This window comes from Xiphophorus maculatus, chromosome 20, assembly GCF_002775205.1.
Source record: "Xiphophorus maculatus strain JP 163 A chromosome 20, X_maculatus-5.0-male, whole genome shotgun sequence".
Taxonomy (NCBI): Eukaryota; Metazoa; Chordata; class Actinopteri; order Cyprinodontiformes; family Poeciliidae; genus Xiphophorus; species Xiphophorus maculatus.
In genome coordinates this window covers 22,311,692-22,335,712 of record NC_036462.1, presented here as the reverse complement: position 1 = coordinate 22,335,712, position 24,021 = coordinate 22,311,692, and the positions used below count along the sequence as shown (strand labels likewise).

The following is a 24,021-nucleotide window of genomic DNA, read 5'->3' as shown; positions in this document are numbered from 1 at the left end:
ATCATACCATTTGGTTACATATTAGGGGTGTGCTGATGCAATACAAAATCCTTTTTATAATAGCGGTCGAGTTGTCTACATGTTGTCCACTACAATAAGAATCTGGAACACAGAACCAGTCCAGACTAAATAAAACCCTCAGGGTTTGTACCTTAAAGCAGTGTGGCAGGAGAAGCGGAGAGGAAAGATGCTGCTGTCTGGTCTGGTGAAGCTCCAATGTTTGCCTGAAGAAGTTACATTTTTGGGCTTTATGAGGACGTTTTGTGTTGGGGCAATGGTGAGGATTAGGGTTTCTCTGTAATCCATTGGCACACGGAGAAACGGCCAAACTCGCTGAGAAGAGGATCTTTGCACCATGCCTGCAAAAAATACAGTCTAATATTGTTTTAGTAATCCCAAGATTGAGTTAATTTGGGCCCCAATGTTGTTTCAAAGTGCCTAAGAACGTGTGAGCAGACTTTGAAGTACAAAACCCTTCAGGAGGATTTTTTTGGGGGGCTCTTTTTTCATTAGGACTATGACATGAGCCATTTCATGGTGGTGGTGTTTTGTACGTTTTGGAAGAACAGTATATGGATCTAAGAAGTTGATTAATTAATTGTGTGCAATCCAAAATGCTGAGTATTAAATAGTAAAATACTTTTGTTTTACTCGCTTCTTGCTTTGTGATTCTGAATATTACTATAGTCACTCTTGAGTTTTATTAACTTTCCTTAACGCTACCTCAGTGAAAACCTTCGGATTTTGTCTCACCTCATGGCCAATCTATGAATAGCAGTCTGTTCATGTCACCTTTGTGCTCTGCTCTGCTCTGATGGTTCCTGCTCCTGTGCAAGAACCAAAAAAGCAGGTATCAGGCTGGAAAAACCAGTAAAAGAAAATGGGCTGTGTAGAGTAGGGCCAGTGACAAACGGCCATTTTCTAATCTTCCCCAGCTTTATAATCTTCTCGAGGGTTGCATTTCTTTCCAGCTGGTTTTCCCTCCACTAAACATTTCTGTAATATGCTCATACAAAGCCATCCATGGGCAGCCAGCTTCTTTAGCAGTGCCCTTATGTGACTCAACTATCTGGCAACTGTCAAACAGATAGTCTTTCTCCAGACTGTGTACACCGCAGCAGAACATTTCACATTGAGAATTTTTTGTGGCTTTATGATCCATAATCATTGAGCTTAAGGGAAATAGAGAGTTGAAATACTTAAGTCCATATATAATGTGTACATATTTCACTTTTTTAGCAAAATTATTTATTTAGATGCACCTGTAAATGACTGGACTTCTGTTTCCTTTGAAACAGCAGTCTGAATTGGTAAAAAAGAACCCTAACCTTGAGGTAACCTGCAGGCCTCTGGTCAGAGATTAGTGCGTCTATTTTTGTCCCCCCCTCTCGTTGGTACCATCTTTGCTAGAGGGTCTCTTCCTTTAGACAATACGGCAACGAAATAAAGACCAATTTACAAAGAATACCACAATACACAAACAAGAAATATGCAAAAAGACACGCTTTACTTTTGCTGGTTTTAAATAGCTGGTAGCTGGCTTTACACATTGTGTCGTTTCCTCTGTCGTACTTCTTCTTTAAGAGCCGAAAAAACCCAGCTATGACGTGAGAAGTAAAACCTGCTGGCTGCCTGTCCACTGAAAAGTGAAGTGTGTTTGACGAAGCAGTGGGTGTCGGACTTTCTCTGTTACTTGTCCTTTCTCCGTTGGTTTCTGTCGTCTTTATTTTCATTTTTTAGATTTTGAGATTTTTTCCACAGTGAAACCAAACACTGTAGCAAACTTAGAGGATGTTTTAGAGAAGTTCCTCCAGCGTTTTTTTGAGGAACCGGTGGAAGGCGGATACCACCGGAGATGGATAAGCTAACCTATAGCTCACTTGTTAGCCGACAGTCATAGATCACAGAATAGACTCGAGCTAGCATGCTAACAACTGTCTAATTGAGCATTTATCGGGTAACTGAGGCTCTTTGCTCACTCCTAGCATCAGGATTATTCTCTGCTAGACTTTGGGTCTTATTTTTTCACCGTTTTTAGTTTGTCAGAGGCCAGCGAAGTCAGGAAGACTCAATTTCTGGTCAAAAAAGGAGAACGACGGCGCGGAATTGTCGAGAAGCGACGGCTAAGTTATCCCACCAGCTCAGTCAAACAAGACTGTGGACATTATGCTGCCTAACGCTCAGAACCAACCACTGTTTCCGAACCCGGCGGGCCAGCAGAACCCCGCGGGCCACTTCCACGCCAGACCCCACCTACAGATCAAGAAGAACGCCATCACAGACGAGTACAAGATCACCGGCCAGGTGCTGGGGCTGGGGATCAATGGCAAGGTGGTGGAAATCTTCCAGAGGAAAACCGGTGACAAATATGCGTTAAAGGTGAGCCACAGTGGTCCTGTATGTCACCCAGTTAAATACCGTAGTGGACACCACTTGAACCGCCATTATAGTTGATATAGTTAGTGTGAAATCATTAATAAAAACAAAGAAAGAGCTATTTTTCTTCCTATCTATCAAGACTGGTATGGATATATGTACGCACTGCATGTTTGCTTTTGTTTTTTTCAGCTTTTCACCTGGGGATACTGTTGTTGAACGTCTCAAACTTAATTTGAGCCATAATATTTTGCGTTTCTGCAAGGCCTTAAAAATAATTTCCAGCCCCCAAAATATCCCATTTTCCACAAGAGGCCCTTCCAATAGATGTACCATGTATCAGTGAGTTAAAGGCATAACTTCATTCATTCACTGGCTGCTGTATTTTGTTTTCAGTGATTTGAAACTCTTGGTTGTGGAATTTGGGTGGCATTGTGTTGTGACAAAACTACTAGCTCTATGATGCAGGAAAGACATTTTCTCCTGTCAAAATAAAGTTATCAGACAGACCAGACATTTAGCCTTGCCCATAAACATGCAAAACAATTACTGGTTTAAAATTGAATTAAAACCAAAGCACTCTTGTTACCAACCACTATCATGGTTAGATTTCACAGGGTAGTTTTCAATAGTTGGCCAAACCTTTCATCAGTAAGATAAAGTGATCTAAAGTTTACTTTTTACTATAAGAAGGTGCGGAATAAGGAAACCCAGACCTAAAAGAAAATCCAATAGCTGGAAAACAAGCATATACATTTAAATTACATTTGTATTTAAGTTGCTTAGTGCTAAATAAGTAAAATATATTTATTTTATTAAATAATCAGTGTCTTGGAGTGAATCTGAAGACTTGCAGAGACCCTAAATGTAAGAAAGAAGATGCTAGAACATTCAAAATGTTTTTTTTGTTGTTGTTTTTTAGCTTTCCTACTATGAGTGACCATTGGAAGCAGTTCCAATATCACATTGTTGGAGCTGCTTTCATTGACTGTAAAACAGAGTTTTGCAAATATTTTTAAGCGACTGAACATTTTCAGCTTTCTTTAGGACTTTATGTTAGTGATACATACATGGTGCTGCTAGCATGGCTAGAATGACTGAAATAGCATTGTTTTTACTCCGTGGATCATTGTTTGTTTTTTGACAGACAGTTGTCAAAAAAAGTATTATTCACTGACCTCTACAAATACACAACCAGAATTTCTCAGATACCTAAAGTAATCCCTTCTACCACAGTTGCACGTGTAGTTTGTTTAGTACATGCAATCAAATCTCATTTTAAGTAAAGGACACAGAAGTAGAACATAAAAATAGAAATTAACCAATGAGGGGAATTAGTCATTCCTTTGAGCCAAAGCTTAAAGTTGATCACTTATTTTTTCCAAGAAGTCAGAATTAGCTTATCTGCAGTAATTTTGTCACAAAAGACATAAAGGCCTGTTTTTAACACATCCAAGATGAATTTGTACTCCGTAATTATGATACAGCCCTTTTCCAAATTAATGGTGTTCCATCACAGAAACTTAAAACTGAAAAGGATGAAACACAGTAGCCTTGCTGTGCCAACTGAACTGGAGATGAATAAAACACAGTTTCACATATCTTCTCACATCTCTGTACTTCCCCTGACTTTACTTCTAATCACCTCCCTGACTCTGAAGCTCTTTGTAATGGGTAACTGAAGTGTTGGTGTTAGTGATGCTTGTTTATAGAATTTTAACTAATTTGGAAAAGAATCAGATCTTAGAGTTTCACTAGCTTATTTCCTGACTCAGATCTACACTACAGGCCTAAATGCATTTTTTTAAAAACACATCATCAAGCGTCAGCAACTGCATCCTGCTGAAATGTGATGATGGTGGCTGGAAACGTGCCATGACTAGCTCTCATTACTAACCTGGTAATAGAGTAGGTATCTGTAATTTAAACGTCATAGGATTGACGTCTTACTGTTTCATGTTTACGCTTGAATATGATTACCATTCCAGCGCTGTTGAGGAATCGATTCAGAACAGGTGTTGACACTTGCTTACTGAGCTGCACATATTTGAGTTAAATGCTGATAAGAATAAAACCCATGCAATGTGACGCACCACATTAGATACAACGCCTGAAGATCACTTTCTGTCCTGGTCAATGATTAATGAGAGGCGAACGTCTTTACAGACAAACACACACAAGACTGATGCATGTCCACATTTAGCAAAGATCTATAAGGATGAATTAACCTTTTCTGGGCTACACTGAGGAACACTGTGTGATTTTTGTTTATGTATTAAAATCTCCAAATTAGTCACACCCTAAGCACTGGTCATACCTTCTCTTGTGTGTTAAAGGGGGAAAACACATGAATGTTGTTTAATATTAATATTAAGCCCATTGTTAAATCAGTTAAATGAGCTTCATACAAGGAGAAAATGATGGCAGTAATGTTTAAGTTAATCTGTCGTGGCTTTAGATGTGTATTCTCTGCCGATCCCTACAACATGCTGCTGTCAGTAGCATTTTCCTCAAATTATTTCAACAGAATATTTTTAGTTGCCAACTATCAGTACTAAGTTTAGTGTAATATGCTGTTTATGGGATTTGCTAAATAAATTCAAGGGATGCTCCAATCAGGTTTTTTGCTGCCGATTCTGATACCGATCATCCATGAGGCCAATCTCTGCCGATCACCAATCACTGCCGATCGCCTGGATTGACTGTTAATTTTTCGGTTTAGGTATAAATTATGCTATGTTATCTGGCAAAATGGAAAAATTATCTGGCAATAAATTGACCTAATTTAGACATACTTCAATACATATTTAATTTTTTTTAAAATTTAAGTTACATTCTGCAGCTTTAAGCAGATGTTCGGTGTGAGAGTTCACTGTCAGGCGGAGGTTGAGTGGTGCTCCGTCTGTGAAATGTCACTACCAGTAGCGCGGTCCAAGAGCGAGAGCAGAACTAGTGTCTTACACCACCAGCTCGAAGACTTGAATTATTTTTTGGGTTATTTGTTTAGGTTTCTGACCGTGATGCTCTTCCGGGTGAGTATTGGTAGCTGTGCGCTGCTTTACCTGCTATCTGTCCACTCCGGATGTCATTTTTTCCTGCATTGAGCCTCGATTTAGCCAAACTCCGTCAAGTGCTTGTTTTTTTCAATGCCATATTATATTCATTGTGTTGATGCATTTTGACGTTCCTCACCTCCGAGGTAATTTTCCGCCGCAACATGTAAACTTCCCCCATCCACTCTCAAGAGTGTTATAGTTCCACATGACAGGATTTGTTGCCGCACAGTGTGAAGGAAAGAGGAGAAAGCTGCGAAGTGAGATAAGTGTGATCGGTTTTGGTGATCGGCAACAAGAGACAGTGATCGGCGATCACCGATCCTAAGCTTTTCCACAGAAAATGGCAGATTATGATCGGTGGCTGATCGATCAGCACACCTCTAGTAAATTCCCAAGAGTAGTTTAGTTGGGTCACTAATAACCTACTTGCTAAATGAAGAAAAAAATAATGAAAACATGGCAGGTTGTGATTTATAATTTTAATGCATGTTAAAAAACGTAAAACTCTGGGTGTATTATACCTGTGTAAGCTAAATATTTTACTTCAAAATCTCAGTTGTGTATTTTATAAAAAAAATAAAATAAATTGTGGTGCAAGTTGAAAGTTGGCATTGAAGACACAGGAGGAAGCAGAAATTAAAAACTGAGTTTTTCTTCCAAACACCAAGCTATCTGAATGAAGGCTGCCTTAATCTCCATTTCACAGTCCCTTTATACATAAATGTGCTTTCCCATGACAGTTTGACAGTAATAAGCCGCAATGTTTAGAAAAGGTTTGCAAACGGGGAAGAACCATCTACTACTTTAGATCTTTCGAATTAAGAAATCTTATTGTCTATCATGTAAAAAAAAAGAAACTTAGCTATAATTTGATACAGTGCATCAAATACTAATATTTATGTTTGAGTTGTGTTGTCCCTTTTTAAATACAGTTTATTATTATTAGCTGCTTCATAGTGTTGTTGGCATGGTTACTAGTCATTTCACATCTGTGTCAATTAGACATAGATGTTGCCTATGTCACAGCTCTGCCCGATGACACTGGTTCTGCTCACTGGAAAAAGAAAAAAACAAAGCAGCCAAACAAGAAGCAGATGCCTAATTTGAGTGATTGTATCAGTCCCAGTGATGGAAAATTTGTTTGATAATGCAGTTGGTAGAAAGAATGGCTCTTTGTGAAGCTCTGGCTTTTACTCCTAGACTCACTGGTATATTTTGAAACTTGGCTCATAAAGAGAGTTTCCAGTGACCTATACAATCCAGCTGCGACGTGTTTGGACAGTCACCAAATAAGGTCATAAAGATACGATACAATATTTAACAATGTTCACCTTAAACAGAATGTAAAAATATAATCAAAGTGATGTTTGCTTTAAATATTTCTTTAGTAATTTTTGCTTCTGATGCAACCCAAGTGTTTCTCAGGGAAATGGGGGGCTTTGCAGAATATTAGAAATAGTCAGACAGTGAAGTGGGTGTTATTCCCTATCATAGTGTCCAGACAGCGTAGGGGAAAAAACAGCATTGACCCAGTTCTTTCATTTCTAAACCCAAAAACTGCGTGAAGGGATGAAATGTGTACGGCAAGAGCACATCAGGAATGCTGCTGCGTTTTTATCGGCTCACATAAATTCTCATAAGTAACACACACCAGAAGAGCCAAGCATGTGTAAGTGTACAGAGACATCACAAGTCATCAGACTTGTCTCTTGATTATTTTTTGCTTCTGTTTGTGCTCGTGCTAATGTGTAGAAACTCAAAGGTGACAAAAAAATGTCTCCACGGCAGCGTGTCATGCTGTGAAATACTTTGCAAAATGTTGTTTTGGTTGTGCTAACTCAGTCAGCTAACCCATTGTGTTCATTGATGGTCCAGGTTCAAGTACCTGTAAACTTAACATGGTGACGATGTATTGATACAGCGTGTGCATTTCTTGGACCACATATTGTTCTGGTTTTGCAGAATAATGCAATCTTTTTATCTGGCTTTTCTTTGGGGAAAAAATCTTTTTATATGGACATTCTCTTAGGTTTAATAAACCTCACACATTATGAAGGAAACTTCTTATTTAGTCACTTGCGACTATACCTTATTACCGGCAAATGTTTGGCAGACTGACGTTGCTTTTAAACGTAACCATTTATGGCCTTCTACTGTATTGCATCTAATATAGCCTCTCTAAAAATCAATAACTCTTTGATTGACTTTATACATGCATCCTGTGTTGATTGGTCTGCCTGTAATGTGTCCTTGTTACAGAAATATTTTTAGAGGTCTGAAGTACTGCCAAATGTTGTAAAGTGATAACACTGTATAAAAAAAACCTCCTAAACGAACTGAAAATTAGTTTCTTTTATGTGGATGATGGACTTAATTTGACTAAATTAAAAAGGAGCAATAAAACAAATGTTGCTGGCTTATATATGTCTAGCCCTGACGTTAGCATAAAGATGAAAGTAATTACTTTCAAAAATATATACTTCACAATGTTGAAGTATATTTCACATGTTGAATTTTTGTCAAAAATTCAACATGTATTGTGTTGAAAGTAGAAGTGTTTTAATAGGCTACAACTTAAATTTGGACTTCAGGGAACACCCTGAATGAAGAATGCTGATAAACAATGGTTAAACATTAAAGAAGATTTAAAATCCATTTTGTATATTAATTTTCCCCAGTCATCATTTCAGGTTCTCTAAAAATATCAAAACAGCCACAATTTATTTTTGTCTTTTGGGAAAGAAGCATCAAAGCTTCAGATTAGCAAGAGTCAATATCGATAAATCTACGTAAACTTTACATTTTGCTGTAGTATCATAAGTTTAAAAGTGAGATGTTTTTCCTTTGCTATTTAATACAAAAAGTCATTAAAAGTTAAATATATTATCAGTATTAATGTTTCTATTTCACTTATTGGTTGTGTTTTTATTACAAGGAAATGTGACTTTTTCATTATTGCTCCTTACATTTTTTTTCCAGATATTTCTTTTAAATAACCACCAAAAACGGTGAAAATATTCAGCTTTATCATTTAAAACTTATGTCATAACTAAATATTATTTTTAGTATCATTTGTTTACATTAGACAATACAACTCCAAATAAAAGGTAAAAGGATTGCTCCACATTAAAGCCCTGGCTTTATGGACCTTTGATGTGATGCATAATGAAAATCTACGAGTGCAGCTGACGCATTTACTGTCGGTGTTTACATAACCTGGGCTGGTTTAACATGTCATGCAGCGGGTTTGGGCCTTATCTATTTATCACAGCTATGGAGAAGGGATCTAGAAGTATTTGGAAAGAACATGGTGTTAGATTGAGCTGAGAAGCTATGTGGTGTGACGACTCTTCAGGGGTAAAATGTAAATACAAGAGAGGACAGCAGAAGGGGGATGGTGTGTGACTGGGCTGCCTGAAATAAACTGCTAGGAAAACAACCATCGATCTAGCGTCTATACCTGCTGGTTCATGTAGGATTGAGAGAGGGGCTGGTGACCATCTCTTGTGTTAGAGACGTGGTTCACCGTGGACAGGTCCCCAGTCTATTAGAGGATAACACAAAGACAAACAACCATGCAGAGAGACCAACCCAACAGTGGTTACAATTGTTACAATTTATATCCGACACGTTTAAAAGTTGTGAAAGTCACTCCTTATGGTTTTCTGCCAAAGTGTACACACTCCTTTTAAAAGGTCTGGTTTTTGTGATGTAAAATGAGCCAAGTGCAACCGTCTCACATTTATCCTGTACAATTTAACTGAATCACAAAAATTTGTAAAGGTGGAAAAAAAGGGTCAAAAATCGAGTTGCATTGGTCAGTCGACCTTTAAACTAATCTTTTCATTGAGCTTCTTTTGACTCAAATTTAGCATCCAACCTTTTTTGGTGAGTGTGTTGGGATCCCACAACTTGTTAATATTTTCCCACTTCACCTTTAAATGGTTCATCAGATCAATCAGATTGGGATTGTGGAGACATTTCTTGTCCAAAGTTGTCTTCTGGTGATCCCACAGACTTGGTTCTTATTTCTAAATAAGCAATTTTAAACCATTGAGTTCCATCTTCTGTTATTTTGGAAAACAACTTGGACTTATTGTAATGCTGAAAAAGCAAATTTATTTTATTTTCATCTTCAGCTTGTTTGCAGACTTTTGATGTTTTGGTGTTAAACCCCATTGGTATTTGGATGTATTAGTGACTTTTCCCACCTTGACAATCTTTAAATAAATAACTCCAGACTTTATTCAGCCACCTCCATGTTTCAGTGTCTATATGATGTGCTTCTGTGATGCGGAGCACTGTTCATTTGGCAAATAATCCAGTTTATGGTTCAAAAGTTCAACTTTGCTTTTATGAGATGATATCAAATTTGTCGACAAGGTTTTGGAAGATTTTAACCAGGTCTGGGTGTTTTTCTCTGGTAGAGAAGAATCCTGCATTGCAACTTTGTTTCTTATTGTGGGTACATGGAGAATACAAAAGCCTGTCCTCACATGAAGAAAAATAAAAAAAAAATAACACTTGTTGGAAAGTTTTGCAACTCCTTCAATGTTGCTGTCGAGCTACTTGAAGCCTTTGTTGCCAGTTTCTGACTCATCTTTTATTTATTTTTTTAAAGTAAATTTCTAGTGTTATTTCTCCTATTGGAGGTGACTGGTTTGCATCAAGTTGGCCCTTCTTTTGACTTGGCGTCTTGTAATCTCTCTGATCCGATGTAACAAAATGCCAGCTGGCAAATATCAGGTAAATCTTAGGTCATCTGAATATTATTCCATTTTAACTCAATTTGATATAGTTGAACTACAGAAGATTAAATGCTGAATCTGAGTCAAAGTTTAGTTTAAGTCTGTCCAGATTTAGTCTCTTTAGTTTTAGTATCTTCATAGTTTTATGTTTGTGTTTTAGATAGGCTTCTTCATTTTTTTTTTTTACATAAAGTAGTACAGCATAAATATCATGTGGAAAAATTAAAATGATATATCTCTTCTGATGATGTTTTTTACATCACACCAAACTGGCATTTGAACATGGTTGCGTATGCTTTTAAGCGTCACTGCAGGTAAACATGGTAAGCCGGTGTAAAAAAGAGGAACTGAATATATTAGGCCGTTTAAATTTATGACCACTAATCTCTTGAAACATGGTAGAACTGATTTTACCTAGACATTGTTTTATGAGGACTTGGCAATCATGACAACATCCATGGATAATAAATCCATCTGAATTCACACTGTTGTCTGATTAAACATTAACATGATTACAGTGAAGTAACTGTGGCAATATGTCACTAACAAAAAGAGGAAAAAACTCCAGAAGTAGAGGTGCTACGTCAGCCCTCTGAATAGTTTTTCACCTCGGTTTTTCATATATGTGTAAAATCGTAACTCCATTTATCTTTAATAATCTGACATTTCTATTGTTTCTGTCCCTAAAGAGGGAAATCCCCGTCTTTTGGTCATAAAACATTCATAGGTTGGGAGAACGAGGTATCTTTCTTTAATGGTTCTTCAAGTTATTGTTATCATTAACACTTTTTTTTGTACTATTCATTATTGACACGATTCCCTTTAAGTCTTTTTCTGTTTGAAACAAGGTTTAGTCGATGGTCACTGACAGAAAAAATAACACTGCCTTTAAACTTTAGGGTTTGAGTGATTTGCATTTGCCTATGGTTTTTATTTTTGGTGTTTCCATCTTGAGGTTAGATTGAAGGATTTGTAAAATCTGATAAACACCACTTCTTTTTTTAAGTTAAACCAGGTCAGCAGATGTAGTTTTCTTTTTGACACCCAAGTTTGGAATTCAGGATGATTCACTTTTTCCTAATTTTATTTTCCCTGTCCTAAGTGTTTAATCCTTATTTTTTCTTAAATGTGAAGCTGGTGCTTGAGGCCGCTCTGCCTTCTGTAACTAACCCTTTACTTTTCAACTCCCATCCTTAAAAACTAAAGATGGGAGTTGAAAAAGAGTACATTTCTTTTTCTGTTTTACATATAAATTTGTCACTTTCCTGATGTGTCAGGACAGTGACACATCAGGAATTGTAGCAAGGAATTGCTACTGTATTCTTCGCAGCCGTTTGTTCATATTTGCAAAATCTACATGATGCACATGAAGAATATCAGTGACACTTGCACAGACCTACATACAGTATATCTTACTAATAGGAATTCTGAATATTTTGACACCGGTTGAATGCAGACAATTAGTAACTCTTATTAGTCCAAAATGAGGCCATGCTTGTATTAGAATCTGTATTTATCATATGTGTGACTTCTGGAGGAGCAGACCACCTCTTTCTATGTGGGCGGATATATGATTGTAAGGATGTGGTTTGATAGATGGAGAAGAAACTTGCTAACAAGTTGTGTGGCCGAGTAGTTTCCAAGCTGATGCAACTGTCATACTGTAAAGAAAGAAAGTGCCCTAAACCTGGACTTGAATATGTTTGTTCAAACGTATAACACAATTTTTAAATAATAAACACAACTTCTAGAGCACAACTTCATGCTTGAATTTTTTAGCAAACCTTTCTCTGCATGTTATTTGCTACTTGATACTTGGGATTAGTTCCTGATGCGGAAGCAGTGTGGTTAAATTGTGCTGAATGGCGTTAACGGTAAAAGGAACTATTATTCCCTTTCTTTGTAAAGGCCATTTAGCCAATAACCAGTCTTGCTGCTCTGTTATGAATGGTAGCCAAAACGACCAATAGTGAAACTACCTTGAAACTTGTTTTTTCAGGAAGTCTAATGCTCACCTCAAAATTTAACTGAAGTAGTTTACAGTTGTAAACACTAGAAGTGGAGAAAGTGAGAAAATAAAGTGAGATCTTAACTTGATAAGCTTCTAATCTAACGTTTGTTTTGTTTTGTTTTTTTTTAGCAAATTTTAACCATTATATGGCATGCATTAAATATAAGTGCCACCACTTTTCAGTAGTTTTAGCAAAACATCCTCATTCTTTTTTTAAAAACTACCCGAGGGAGGGTTTATTTTTTTTGCATACTAAGACTTAATTGGTGTATCTTTCAAAATAGTTAGTTTCCACTTAAATTTTATTGAAAGAAAAAAGGTGTGGCATGTTGCTTTTGTTTTAAACATTTCCACAGAACTCAACAAATAGAATAATTTATTGGAAAGTACACAATGGAAATAAATTCACCTGCTTGGTGCTGTCGTTTATTTCACAAGGAATGCCTCAAATTATTGAGATACCTGAAATGACTGCTATGATTAAGCAGATCATAACTCTGTGAGGATGACAGATTTATGTGATCTCCATTATGCAATCATTTTAGTGCTGTCTAAGTAGGAAATAATGAATGACTGATCAAAGAGAGGTGGAAGGGCTTTTATTTTTTCTTTATGTTGTCTGTGCTCAGTATTTGCACATGAGCACTACTTCTACAGTCTGAGTCATTTCAGCAGTTCAACATTTAGCACACGTGCTTGAATTTGTACTAGTGACCCATGCGTGGTTCACTTATGTAGTTCACGGATATTAGTGACAAAACGCGGTCCATGCTGTGAATCATGAGGTTACCAAAGGGCTGAGTTGGTGAGGTCCGACCAGATCGTGGGGTGGAGATTGTTTGAGTCAGAATTATATCTGGTAACTTTTATTCTCCGTTTTACTTCCATCAACAGCGTTATCTATTGTTTCTGGTTATCCTTATCCTGCACACCCTTGCATTTGATCTTCAAAGACTCAATAACACCCATTTTCTTTCCCATTAGGAGCTTTCGTTCTGTATAAGGAAGTGAGACGACAGAAAGTGTTACAGCCTTTGCTCTAAAACAACACATCCGTATCTTAGAGATGTAGTAGACTCTCACTTCCTCCTCTGTTAGGACACTGCTTAAGGGAGCCTCGTTTTGAGCAGCTGGGAGCAACTGCCAGTTGTTTTACAACCAACGCTGTAACACCTCCTGTCATCTCACTTCCTGATACAGAACGAAAGCTCCTAATGGAAAAGCAAGTGGGTGTTGTTGAGTCTTTGAAGATCAAATGCAAGGGTGTGTGTGATAAGGATAACTAGAAAGGACAAATAATGCTGTTCATGTGTTAGCAGTCAAACTTTGTTGTTTTTTTTTCACAAAACTTGTTTAACAGTTCAAACCACATGTCAATATACACATTGTAGAACTTGTAAAAAACTGTTTTATTTTTCTCACTGTCTTTCCTTTTAAGTCTAAGCCAACAGACAAACGTTGCCTGTTTGGTTTCTCTTTGCTGTTAAAGCTTGGGTACAAATTGTACAAATTGGTATTTCCGGACACAGTGACTGCATTTGAACCACCAAATTAGATACAAAACGGCCCTGATCTTGGCACTATGGAAAATTTGTGTGCAGAACTAAAAATGTGTTTGAGAGCATGTCCTAAATCTGACTCGGTTGCATCAGTTCCATATTGAGGAATGGGAGAAAGGTCCAGCAAACTCTTGTGAGAAACCTCTGGAAGGAGACCCAAAACATTTGGTCCTCGTCATACAGCATAAAAGTAAATGGTTGTGAACTTATGAATTTGAACAAAGTAAAAAAAACAAAACAACTAATTATAGAACAGGAAACAGTTTGATTTATTGTCAGTGAGAAAAGAAAGATTGTTTGTTTTTTAGTGTATGTGAACACCTTCTGTTTACAGTTAAAAAAAGAAGATCTTATGTGGCTTAACAAATGCCTTTAATACCCCAGCGACACAAACACATTTTCAACTTTAACGAGTCTACACTGAACAAGCCAAAAGCACAAACTGCATCTTCCTCTGGCAGCTCGTTGTTTAGCCTCTTTTTGTCAGCATAAGATGCTTTTCTGATTGAGCTGAGCTTAACCTGTCACCTCGGCCTATTCTTAGTCCCCCCACACGTTTCCACTGCACCGTCACCCACAGTGTGATTTTTAACTAGCTGTTTTGTGGCTCAACGCAGCAAGTGGAGGAAGTGGTCTTCTTTCGCTGAACTGTTTCTCACCTCCTGCTGTTTTTGGCCGTCCCTCGGGAATTTTTGTTGGGGCTTGTGGAAGTGTATTGTGTGCCCATCTGCCTCCATCTTTTCCCGCCTTCTTAATAAGCTTCACTGTTTAGTTTAAAAGGGCAAACAACAGATGATTGGAGGGCAGTGGGGCGGCATGCTGCACAAACACCAGCAGTGAGGTCACAGGAGTCTGCTTTCATATGCATTGCAGGTGGCCTAAGGACAGAAGGACTTTTTTTGTTAGATTTTTTGACATTTAAGTTTTTTATGTAATGGAATATTACTTTCACTTTTAGGTTGTGATGGGAAAACAATTTAAGAATGTTTTTTTTAAATAGAGAAATGTGGATTAGCTGTTGTGCTTCTATGAGCAGTTCTGGTCAAAACATGGTCATCTCACTTCATTCTATTTTAAGCCGAAATATCATATTTCAGCTTAAAATATGCAAAGTGTCCAAAATATCTCACTGTGCGCAACTGTTTTTTTTCTAAACAACGTATCTGCCTGAGGTTAAATTATTTTTATTGTGATGTTTTGTTATACCAGCACTTATACTGTGTTTGATTTGGGTGTTAAATGATCCACAATGTTGTCGTAAGAAAAATTACCCATAAATATGGTGGTAGGCCAAAGGAAGTTTGAATATTTGCTAAAGCAGTCCTTATTTTTTTTTTTTTGTTGTTGTTTTTACGAAGCTGCTATGATCGTAAAATGGTGTGATGAGTTTTTTTATAATACAAAGCAAAAAAAAAAGTATGCACAAACTGAATATATTCAGAAATACATTTGGAATTATAAAACAAAATAATTAATATAGGAATAGATGTTTAATATTGTGTGTTTTGTGTGCGTTTTGCTATGTTTATGTCCAACTGGATTATGTATTTTTTTGTTTTCCTAGTTACTCTGTTTAGAAGGATACAAACCAAGATGTGGTTTGTTCTGCCCTTAAGATTTGTTAAACTGGGTTGTATGTGTGGTGTTGATATAAAACATAGGTGTGCCCAAACCCTCCATACCACATCTTCCTGGTAATCGTTGCTATGTATTATTCTGGCAGGTTCTAGTCTTCTCTTCTGTCTGGAGAATAAATCCATTTCTTTTGTCCTACAGTGTAGATTAGAGGGACTTTTAATTTACTTGTCACCAGAAATTCTTTGCTTATCAGAGGTTAAAGAGATTTTAGGGATCTTTGGCTCTTCTAAGACTCATTTGTTTTAATTGGCTGACCAGCTGAATGAATTAAACTGAGCTGAATAATTCATGGGTCTTCAACTCCACTCCACCAGTCCTGCTGTCCTGCTTACTTTGGATAAAACTTTGCTTTCTTTTGCCTGTCATTCTGAATATAAACGGACTACAATGCCGGTAGTCTCTGAATGTTTCAGATTATTCTGAAAACTGTATTCATTTGTTAAAAACTAACTAAGCTGCTTGGAAACTTGTGGCTCTTGGAAAATGATTTCTAGTGTATTCAGCATGTAGCAAGGATAGAAATGTATCCCAAAAGCCTCCCTGGCACAGTTATGAAGTCTAAAATACAGCTACACTTTTCGGTCGTTCAGATATGCCTGCTTTATTTTGACTGCTTTCTGCTTGTGCCTACAGCCTGCATCTGATTGGTGTCGAGTTCAATTTAAAAATACTTAATTAATTCCAAAGAGAAATTAAATGCTGTAACACAGACTTAAAAGCACCATTACTAGTGTCTTGAAAGTAATTTATTTCAGGGTTGAGAAATATTCCCATAATCGTTAAAGCTTGCTTTAATCTCTGTGCTATTCTGTAAAGGTGGATTTTTAGCTCTTTGTGTGTGAAGTTTCTGTTTTCCAACATTTTTTGGTGTATTATATTGACCTACATTTAGTTGAGATTTTTTTTCTGAATTTGTACAATAATATCTGTAAGTTACACTTATTCTTTCCCATATAGATGGTTATTGCTAATACTTTCATACTTGAAATGCTAAAACCTGCAAGCTATTAAAGCTTTAGCTTAAGTTGTTTCCTTCATTGTTCTACCATTTTGGACAGCCATAGCTGCTTTCCTCTGTAAACTGCTTGCTTAGCAGCACACAAGTCCACTGACAGTGTGTGTTGTGAAACACCAGAGATCAGAGTGGATACTTTTTGTTCAGAGGAATGAAGCTCATTCTATTGTATTATGACAGTGGGCTGGGTTGGAATGTAACATAACAAATTAGATGGACTGTGGCTCATTGTCCAGGCTCCTTTTTTATCCTTTTTCTTCTTTTTTTTTTTACTCACGAGAATAAATAAATGTTAATTGCAGGATAGCATGATGTCTCTCTAATTGAAATATGCGCATAGACTCATTTATCTTTTTTTTTAGTTATATTTTAATCACTATCTGAATTGTAAGAAAATACCTTTTGGTTTAAAAAACATCATGTCATCTTCACTCACTTTTAATAAATTGATTAGTTTATGCACAAAATTACAAGACTAGATAGATAGACATGCATGATTTTTGTGTGTGTTTTGCAGGTGCATAACATTTCCAGGTCACGTCCTTATTTAATCAGTCAGGTGTTTTACTGCTATGTTAGATACAACTTTCTCTGTCTGCTGGTGGTTGTTTGAGCTGATGACTGCCCACTGTTTACTCTTCAGTATACATGTTCTATAAGTTCAAATAAAAAAAAAAAACTAGAAAATTTTGCCTGTTTAAATTATTCATGTATTGCATGAGACAGTGTTGTTGAATTTTAGTGTTGTTCTGCCTAACCCTTATTAAATGAATTATTGACTGCTACTTTTCATGTAGACGTTCTCACAAGGACTGTGACAGAAATAGTCATGGACTGTGTGCTGACAAAGTGTCACAGACAGAGGGAGCTACCTGCTCACAAGTCTAAATAAAAAAAATTCTCCTGTAAATTTAACATTTTGCCACCTGGTGGCAGCATAACATCTCCAAGTTGCTGTTGCTTCATGCTACGTGCAACATTCTGTCATAAGATGGCCTTTTTTTTAAATACCTAAATGGAAGAGGAGAAACAGAAAATAAGTTCACTACTTTGAGTTTAGTCTTTTTATTGGTTACTCTGTCAGTACTCTATGTAATCCAAGTCTATGGATGTTAAATATAAATAAATATTTACATATGGTACATATATTGTTCATCATGCTCACTCTTTTTGTGTTTGTGCTCAGATGCTGCAGGACTGTCCCAAGGCACGCAGGGAAGTGGAGCTGCACTGGAGGGCGTCCCCATGCGCTAATATTGTGCGCATCATTGATGTTTATGAGAACCTCTATCAGAGCAAGAAGTGTCTCCTTATCGTCATGGAGTGGTGAGTGCACAGTCTGTCTACACAGGCCCTCATTCAACAGAGGTTCTCCTTTATAGATGGTGAAACATTTTGGGATTCAATTTATTCACTCATCAAAATAGCAATATTCTAAGATTTCTGTTTCTGTTTGAGTTGTAAATTCAAACATCTTCATATTATGTTTACATTATTTATCGTTCTGAGTGTCTAAAGCGTCTTCTCCATGAGAGCGGCTTTAACTGGTTACCAGTCAGCCCTGTCCAGACTCAACTCCAGCAGCAGATCCTGCATGGCTCTTCTTCCCTACCACTACCACTCTAGGGGTAGTACAGGCCACGCCATGCCGTGTATCATTCACAAGCAAATTGTATTGACTGCAGACTGCATTTCTCACTGATCGGCAAGAGATGTACGCCACTGTAGGCGAAGGCCGGACCTTTCAAGATCCAAACAACAATGTCTCAACCACCACAGTGTGGACTGGCGGATATGCCGTCTACTATCAGAAAGCTGATGGTGTGCAAGGGTGTAATCAGAAGCAAAATCAGAAGCACATCCATCAACTTATGGAGTGAAATAACCATGATTTCACAGCCCTACAAGTAACACGTGACTCTGAAAAACAAGAATGCAAAGAAAAGACGAGCAGCTGTGCAGCTCTGGTTAACGTTCTGTCAGATCAATAGTTTTGCACTGACTGACTTGAAACACCGGAACTTAGTTTGACGTGATGTGCATTTTATTTTTTGTTTGGGTTTTCGTTTTCAATAATGTTCATGCATGGATCTTGCACTGCATCGTTTGACTTCACCACATGAATCTAAAGCTTGCACATGTATATAAAAATGAAAATAAAGTGCTGCAATATGGATAAATTTGTACATTTAGCAAAACAGTTAGCTAACCTGAATTGTTTTCATTATGTTTGGGCCAGATATGAATTTCTATAAGATAAAATGAAATACCTGGGTTTATTTGAGTCCATGCAAACCACAACCTCAAGGTTTTCAGTTGCTGAATGTTGCTGCTAACAACCTCATCGGAGTGCCAACCACAGCTCCTGAGCTCTGATGGATCGCCCACGTTCCTGCTCAGAATCACAGCAGCAAAACGGTGAGGAGCACACTGCCAATGGAGGCACTCCAAGCTTCAGTAGAATTGAACCAGACACTCGCCAGCTAGAGTTGAGCTTGACAATGGAGAAGGGGCTTACACTGTCATAACAAAATACAGGAAAATCTGTTCTGGGAAAAATAAATCACATCCGTAGCTCTTCCGACTTGCCCAAGATACCCTCCTTTATTTGAACCAACGGTCAAGTTCATGTCATGCTCAATTCGCTACAGCAAGAGTGGAAGTGGAAGCAATTTGTTTCCGTTTTGTTTCTTTCTCACAGATGTCAGCTTTTTGGCATTTTTACAGTATTTTTAAAAAATATTGTTTCAATTTGTACTTTTTTGACTTCAATGACAATCTGACTCCTGATCCAGTTTCTTTTATTAGGATTTTTCTCGTTTCTTTTTTTAAGTTAAATATTTAAAATTAAAGAGTTGCAAGTTAACAATAATAAGAAAAACCCTTCCATTATTTTACATTATGTTGAAAGCATTTTTCAACTATTTAAAGGGACACTATTATATAAAATCGACTTTTTTGAGCTTTACGTTATTCCTTCATAAAAAACACTCTTGGACTGTTGCTTTGATTTGAGAAGTCTGTTAATCTCCAGTGGCAAAACACTTAGTAAGTGCCTTTGAGGTGCAGCTCCTCCTTAGAGGTGCAGGTCCTCCTTGGAGTTGCAGTTTCCTAGCAGCCCTCCTGCGCGACTCCCCCACTCTGCTCCTTTAAACTAGCCAGCAGCAATTAGCAAACACCTGGTGGAGCTGTACATCTGCTGAGCTCATTATATGAGCCACTTCTGAGTCCAATGCTGGTAAAAATGTTGCTAGATTTATGAGAGAATCCATGTTGTGATGACTTCTTGAAGACTGGGTTTCAGAAAGAGCAGGAGTTTATAAAATGAATTACGACATCAAATATCTTCTAAGTCTTTTGATATATATAGTATTTTCATAACAACTCAAGGTAACAGAGTGACTTTATTGTGCTATAAAATAGCACTATGTGCCTGGAAAATGTATTATACTGCCCCTTTAATTTGTGCATCAAAGAACACACAAACTGATTTTTCCTCTATTTAGCTTTTCTTCTTTTTTTTCACCTCACACCTTTGCCAGCTTCTGTTTTGCTTTGCTTTGATGAATTTTCGCAGACGTCTCTAACGTAACCCAAAATGACTTGCCAACTAACTGTACCCATCAGATTTGTTGGGTATTTTAGATTGTAATCACTTTCGAAAATTCACAATTGAAGTTTCGTCACATTGTCGGTACCATCTTTGACGATTTTTTAATTTGAATAGAATCCAAACAACTTTGTCATCTCCTCTGTACTGAGCGGGTTGAGCTCAAGGTGGTTCTGACCGCACCAGTGGGCCGGCAGGCCCACCTACTGTCAGCATCCTGACTCGTCATTGTCCTGGACCAGACTGGTGATGGTGGCTTACTTTTATTACAATTAATAAACATATTTCCTGCTACCTTAAAAAGGTTAAGTTACATACAATGAGAGAATATCCTAAGAAATATTAATTGAAAATCTAAAGAAAAACATATTCAGGATTTGTCTGAACTACTGACCCGCCCATACAACATGTGGTCGGTGAATAAGTCAGTTTGTACTACATGTTATCAGAAGTGCTTTGCAGCCTGACTTACAAACCCAATTTTGATCATAAGTCATAAAAAGCCCAAGTCTGTCAGACCTCATGCAAAGTGATTTAGCTAAATTTAGCATAATTTAGCTAAATTTGTCTGTGAAAAACACACACACAGTAAAACATGGCTTCAGCAACTTTTGTATTTGTTTGCATGATGTTTAACATATAAAAACTGAAAAAAAGGACAGAAGTTATGTGAAAAAATATTCTTTGATACAGACACTTTATATTTCAATGTCTATTTCACAAGCTTATTATTTTACCATTTAAAACTAATTTAATTTTATTTACTGATGGGGAGGAAAGGCTGTTTTTATGATAAATATTTTCATTAGTGACTATTGTATCGGTAATGCATTGTGATGACTTTTCAGCTTAGGCTGATCCTTGTGGTCTGAGTTGAATCATTTCATTAAGATTCACAGTTCACTTCTTTGTCGCGCGAAGCTGTCATCATTGTAACGATTCAGTTTCTGTTTATTTCTACAGCCCACAGGTGCTAGTGTTAAGAAGGCAAAGTTTAAGCCTACAAAGGTTAATTTTATTCAGCTTTTATTGTAAATTTACTCAGCATGACCTTGGTGCAAAAATGACCCATTTCCTCTAAACAACTTACTGTTATTTCCTTTCCATTTCCACTTTGTTGCATTTTAAAACCGCCAAACCCCCATAAAGTTGTCACACGTGCATCCTTTTTGCTGTGTGGTTGTCGTCGCTGCACAAAGCCAGACATGTGAGCTGAGGTGCTCATGCAGTGGTGTAGCAAGTGATGAGTAATTTCCTTGAGAGATTCTGTGACAATTAAAGAAAAGGGTAGTTTTTCTTATGAAATCAAAACATTTCCTAGAATATTACACTTGGAGAACTATCTTGATGACCTGATTGTTCTGCTACCTGATACATGAATCATTGAGTCTGACCTACATTAGGCACTTTGAACAATTGACCCATGTTGTGTAAAGGGTCACAATGCCAGGGTCTCTACAAAATTTCCAAAAATTAATCCCTTTCTAATTAAAGTAACCTAGATAGGCATAGATATGTTTATCTTAAACATGTTAAATTACAAATAGTGTAGTTGAGCACTCCTTAATCTAACATTTGTATTTAAGACACATTAATGTATAAAACACAACTAATTTAAATTTGACTCGGTCTGCATTTATTAGAAATAGTCGTTTGAGATGTCGTCAATCAGTCTCTAGTTTATCGTTTCAGCTGGTTAAACACCCTCACACTGCTGATGGGATGTGAAACAGTGTAGGCTGATGTGTGTGTAAGAATGCCGTTTCATGTTTTTTTGCTGTTTCAGTAAGAAATATGTACCTGTTCTCCACCGTTAATCAAAATCATCATCGTTTGTGAAACAAAATTCACGTCCTCAACAGTTTTGAGAAACGTAGAGGAAGAGGGTTGGGCCGAGACACTTCGAGAATATCTCCTTTCTCTGAACCATGTTTGGGAAAAAAAGAGACACTGAGTTAGATTTGAATGAAAGACGGCCTGCATTGCTTAAGGGTTTCCGCCGTCCGTTTCTCAGAATGCAAAATTTAACTCGTGCTGCGGTTCTGGAGGGGGTACCTCTGCTCTAATTCTGATTCTGCTTCTCCTGTAACCACTCGCATGCCCGAGGAGCCGATCCTCGGCGTCATGAGCCGTTCAGCAGATGTGAAATTGGTATTGATGATTTGATCTGAAACTCGTGCAGTCATAGCGAGCAAAAAGACTAAATGAAACTTATGGAGTAAGTTGGAGAGAGTTTTCTCATATGCAGTAAGTAATTATTAGCTGCATTTTTGTCTATTTGCTGAGATAATGCAGAACTTTATAGAGGTGTTCCTGTGTAAAGTTGTCTTTATAAATGACGACTTATGTTGTTGGTAGTGTTGAGTGAAAAATGTGTCGATATAAATTGCCCCTGAGAAGTACACACATTTATCATGGGTATGAATATCACAAGAGAGGGTTGTCTAACTTCAGATCTCAAAAGTCGGAGTCACACATGGTCACCGCGTTCAAGTTGGCATCCCTTTTGAAGGGTTCTTTAATAATGTATCTTGACTAGATTTTTTTTTAAACTAGAGTTGGGTGCACAAAGTTGTGTTGTGACGATTTAAGGATCATCGCACGGCACGATCCTTAAATCGTGCCGTGTGAAACGCTCTCTGACTCTGGTCGCTATGGTAACGTTTACATATCCCTTCAAAATAAGATACAGATGCGCCACAAAAACGAACATTTTACTTTCATCAAAATTTTACCAAACTATAGTGACTAATGGGAGCCTTGAGCTTGTTTCTCTGCAACGAGACGGTCCCATCTGGGAGTGATGAGAGACAATGACACCCGAAATGTTGCTTATGCACAGGATGCCTGGTCTCTACGTGGCGAAGCAGTTTGAAGGCTTCATGGCCTCATTAACGAGCCGGTCACCATATCATGCAGAGTGGGCTTGGAATATGGGAATCACCATTCTTCTGTCTCTTCTCTGGGCCTGTTCCCCTTCGCAAAAAAACTTTCCAAAGACATTTGATTTGTTTCTAACTCATTTTGCCTCTTGTGGGCTCAATGTTGGCATGCAAGACGTAACCGAGAGAATCCAGTTAAAGGATTTTCAAAATAAAAGATCCTCCAGACTCAAATAATACATAAAACGGAAATATTTAACTATTTCTTGCGTGGCCCGGTACCAATTGGTCCACGGACCGGTACTGGTCCGCGGCCCGGGGGTTGGGGACCACTGCTGTAAGGCTCCCTGTTAATCTGGGAATTGCTGTAACACCATAGTGGGTGTCCAGAGTGAAATAAGTTCAGATAAGCTCTTGCTCAAAAAATGGCATCTTTTAAGACTTTAGTTGCAGCTGACCTCATGGACAAGCCAAATATCTTCAGCTTTGTGGTCAAATGATACCATCACCAAGCCACGAAGTTATAATATTGATGATAATTTAATGAATATTTGAGTCAAAGTGGAGCTTTCAACCAAATAGGCCTGGATCACTAAATACATATTCTCTTACTTCATGCTCTACTTCTAGTTAAACCACCATCTTTTCTGCTGAAGATTGTATGTAAATTTACAATTTTCACACTGTTTTAATCTCAAAAACCTCCTGCTGATTCAGAGAAAAAGGCGCCGCTTTAGTCATCAGTATTACCGGAACTGACCACACTTTTATTAGCTGCTATGTTCAGACTCATTTTGTGCATTAGACTTCAGAGCTCTGCATTTTATATCTCCAAAAATTGGATTGAAAATTTTCTGACGAAGACAAAAGAGAAAACAGAAAACAGAGCAGTTTCTAAACAGAGGAAACCCCATTATCACATTATCACTTTTTTTTTTTTTTAGTCCCCCGACAAACCACAGACCACCTGTTACAGGGAAAAGGAAGTTAGAAAAAAAGCACTCCGTCTTGTCTATTCTTTGAAACTGCCAGTATGCTGAAGTAGTTCTTGTTTGAAAAATGAGCAGAGCAGTACCATATTTGGAAGTTTTACATTCATTGAAAAGATCAGCATTATCTGCTTTTC

General features: G+C 37.5%; 1 protein-coding gene across 1 annotated transcript in view; it reads left to right on the top strand.

The window, feature by feature from the left end:
- Nucleotides 1–1,622: 1,622 nt before the first annotated feature.
- mapkapk2 (mitogen-activated protein kinase-activated protein kinase 2) overlaps nucleotides 1,623–24,021 on the top strand; it is a 28,157-nt gene continuing 5,758 nt past the window's right edge. Inside the window, exons 1-2 of the mRNA XM_005804316.2 lie at nucleotides 1,623–2,379; nucleotides 17,590–17,729. Coding sequence (XP_005804373.1) covers nucleotides 2,167–2,379; nucleotides 17,590–17,729 — 353 coding nt within the window. The 5' untranslated portion in view covers nucleotides 1,623–2,166. The remainder of the gene's footprint in view (nucleotides 2,380–17,589; nucleotides 17,730–24,021) is intronic.